The sequence below is a fragment of the Elephantulus edwardii genome, unplaced genomic scaffold (assembly GCF_000299155.1).
Source record: "Elephantulus edwardii isolate Elephantulus edwardi_28Jun2011 unplaced genomic scaffold, EleEdw1.0 scaffold00001, whole genome shotgun sequence".
In the NCBI taxonomy this organism is placed as follows: domain Eukaryota; kingdom Metazoa; phylum Chordata; class Mammalia; order Macroscelidea; family Macroscelididae; genus Elephantulus; species Elephantulus edwardii.
In genome coordinates, this window is record NW_006399751.1 from 23,940,369 (window position 1) to 23,941,810 (window position 1,442).

The window sequence follows — 1,442 nt, forward strand, 5'->3', positions numbered from 1 at the left end:
ATATGTGTGTGTGCTTTTCATAATCCTTTGAATATTCACCTACTCTCACCTACACCACAATTCTAATGCATTGATACTTTTGTCATCTTTATTCACTATCCAACTTTCCGATGCATACAAAGCAACTCAAAGATTGTCTAGGTTAGCTAGAATTTTACTCCCCATTATTTCGTTGAGTAAAACCAATATGCTAGAAAATAAACTTTTAAAAAAAGGTTTTAAACCATTTTTTTCAAAGAAAATTGTATCTTTGCCTCCTCATCAGTCAGATACATATTTTTGAGAGTTTTTGTGTTCTATCAGAACAACTAGGAAAGAAGGAATCTTAGTAACACTATTTTTCAAGTTTATAATTAGGTGTATGTAGGTTCCCAGTTTTACTCGTGTTGATTTATTTCATTGATTCTTTACAGAGCAAACATGAATGTTGGAGTTGCCCACAGCGAGGTGAATCCAAATACCCGTGTAATGAACAGCCGTGGTATGTGGCTGACATATGCTTTGGGAGTTGGCTTGCTTCATATTGTCTTACTCAGCATCCCCTTCTTCAGTGTTCCTGTTGCTTGGACCCTAACAAATATTATACATAATCTGGTAAGAATTTCACTTTATACTAAACACATAGAACTAAAGCTTCTAATTTTGTTAAGAAGCAAATACACACATGCATTAGAATTTGTTTTCTGTAGACTTTACATAAATTGATCCATTTAACGTGTACAGTTCAGTGTGTCACTATATGTTGTGTGTCCTGTTGAGTCAGAACAGGGTAATAGTTGACCCTCAGAAGGTTTTTGGAGGCTTTTAATAACATAAGAGATGTTGCTCATCTTAATACCACAGAAGAGCTGGTGCCTTAGGGTTGGGAATGCAACTTCTTACCATAGACCACTGTAACTCCTTGTGGTGATGGTGGTATTGCATGCTCTCCAGTCTCCTGTGACTCATAGTGACCCTATGCACAATAGCTTGGAACCCTACCCTATTCTGAGCCAGTCTGAGTGGCTCTGACACACCTATTGCCATTACCCTAATTACTGTATCAACCTATCTCATCCAAGGTCTTCCTCTTCTGCATTATCCCTCCACCCTTCCAAGAATGATGTCCTTCTCCAAGGACTTGTCCTTCCTGGCCCTGTGCCCAATGTATGTGAAATGGAACTGCAAAATCTTTGCCTCCAAGGAGAAGCTTGGTTTCACCCTCTAGAAGATAGATCTGTTTTGTTTTCTTGGCAGTCCATGGTATATTCAGTACTCTTATCCAGCACTACATAGCAAATAATTGTGAAGACCATAGCCTGGATCAGGCACACCTTAGTCCCTGGATTGACGTCATTACTCTTAAGCTGTTTGGAAACGTCCCTAATAGCAGACTTCCCCAATGCAATTTGTCTTTTTTTTTTTTTTTAGTACTCTTATCCAGCACTACATAGCAAATAATT

At 38.3% G+C, this 1,442-nt stretch overlaps 1 protein-coding gene across 1 annotated transcript in view; it reads left to right on the top strand.

Moving 5' to 3' along the window:
* The first annotated feature begins 420 nt into the window (after positions 1–420).
* The window catches only part of ORMDL1 (ORM1-like 1 (S. cerevisiae)), a 19,727-nt gene continuing 18,705 nt past the window's right edge, over positions 421–1,442 (top strand). Inside the window, exon 1 of the mRNA XM_006878760.1 lies at positions 421–594. Coding sequence (XP_006878822.1) covers positions 421–594 — 174 coding nt within the window. The remainder of the gene's footprint in view (positions 595–1,442) is intronic.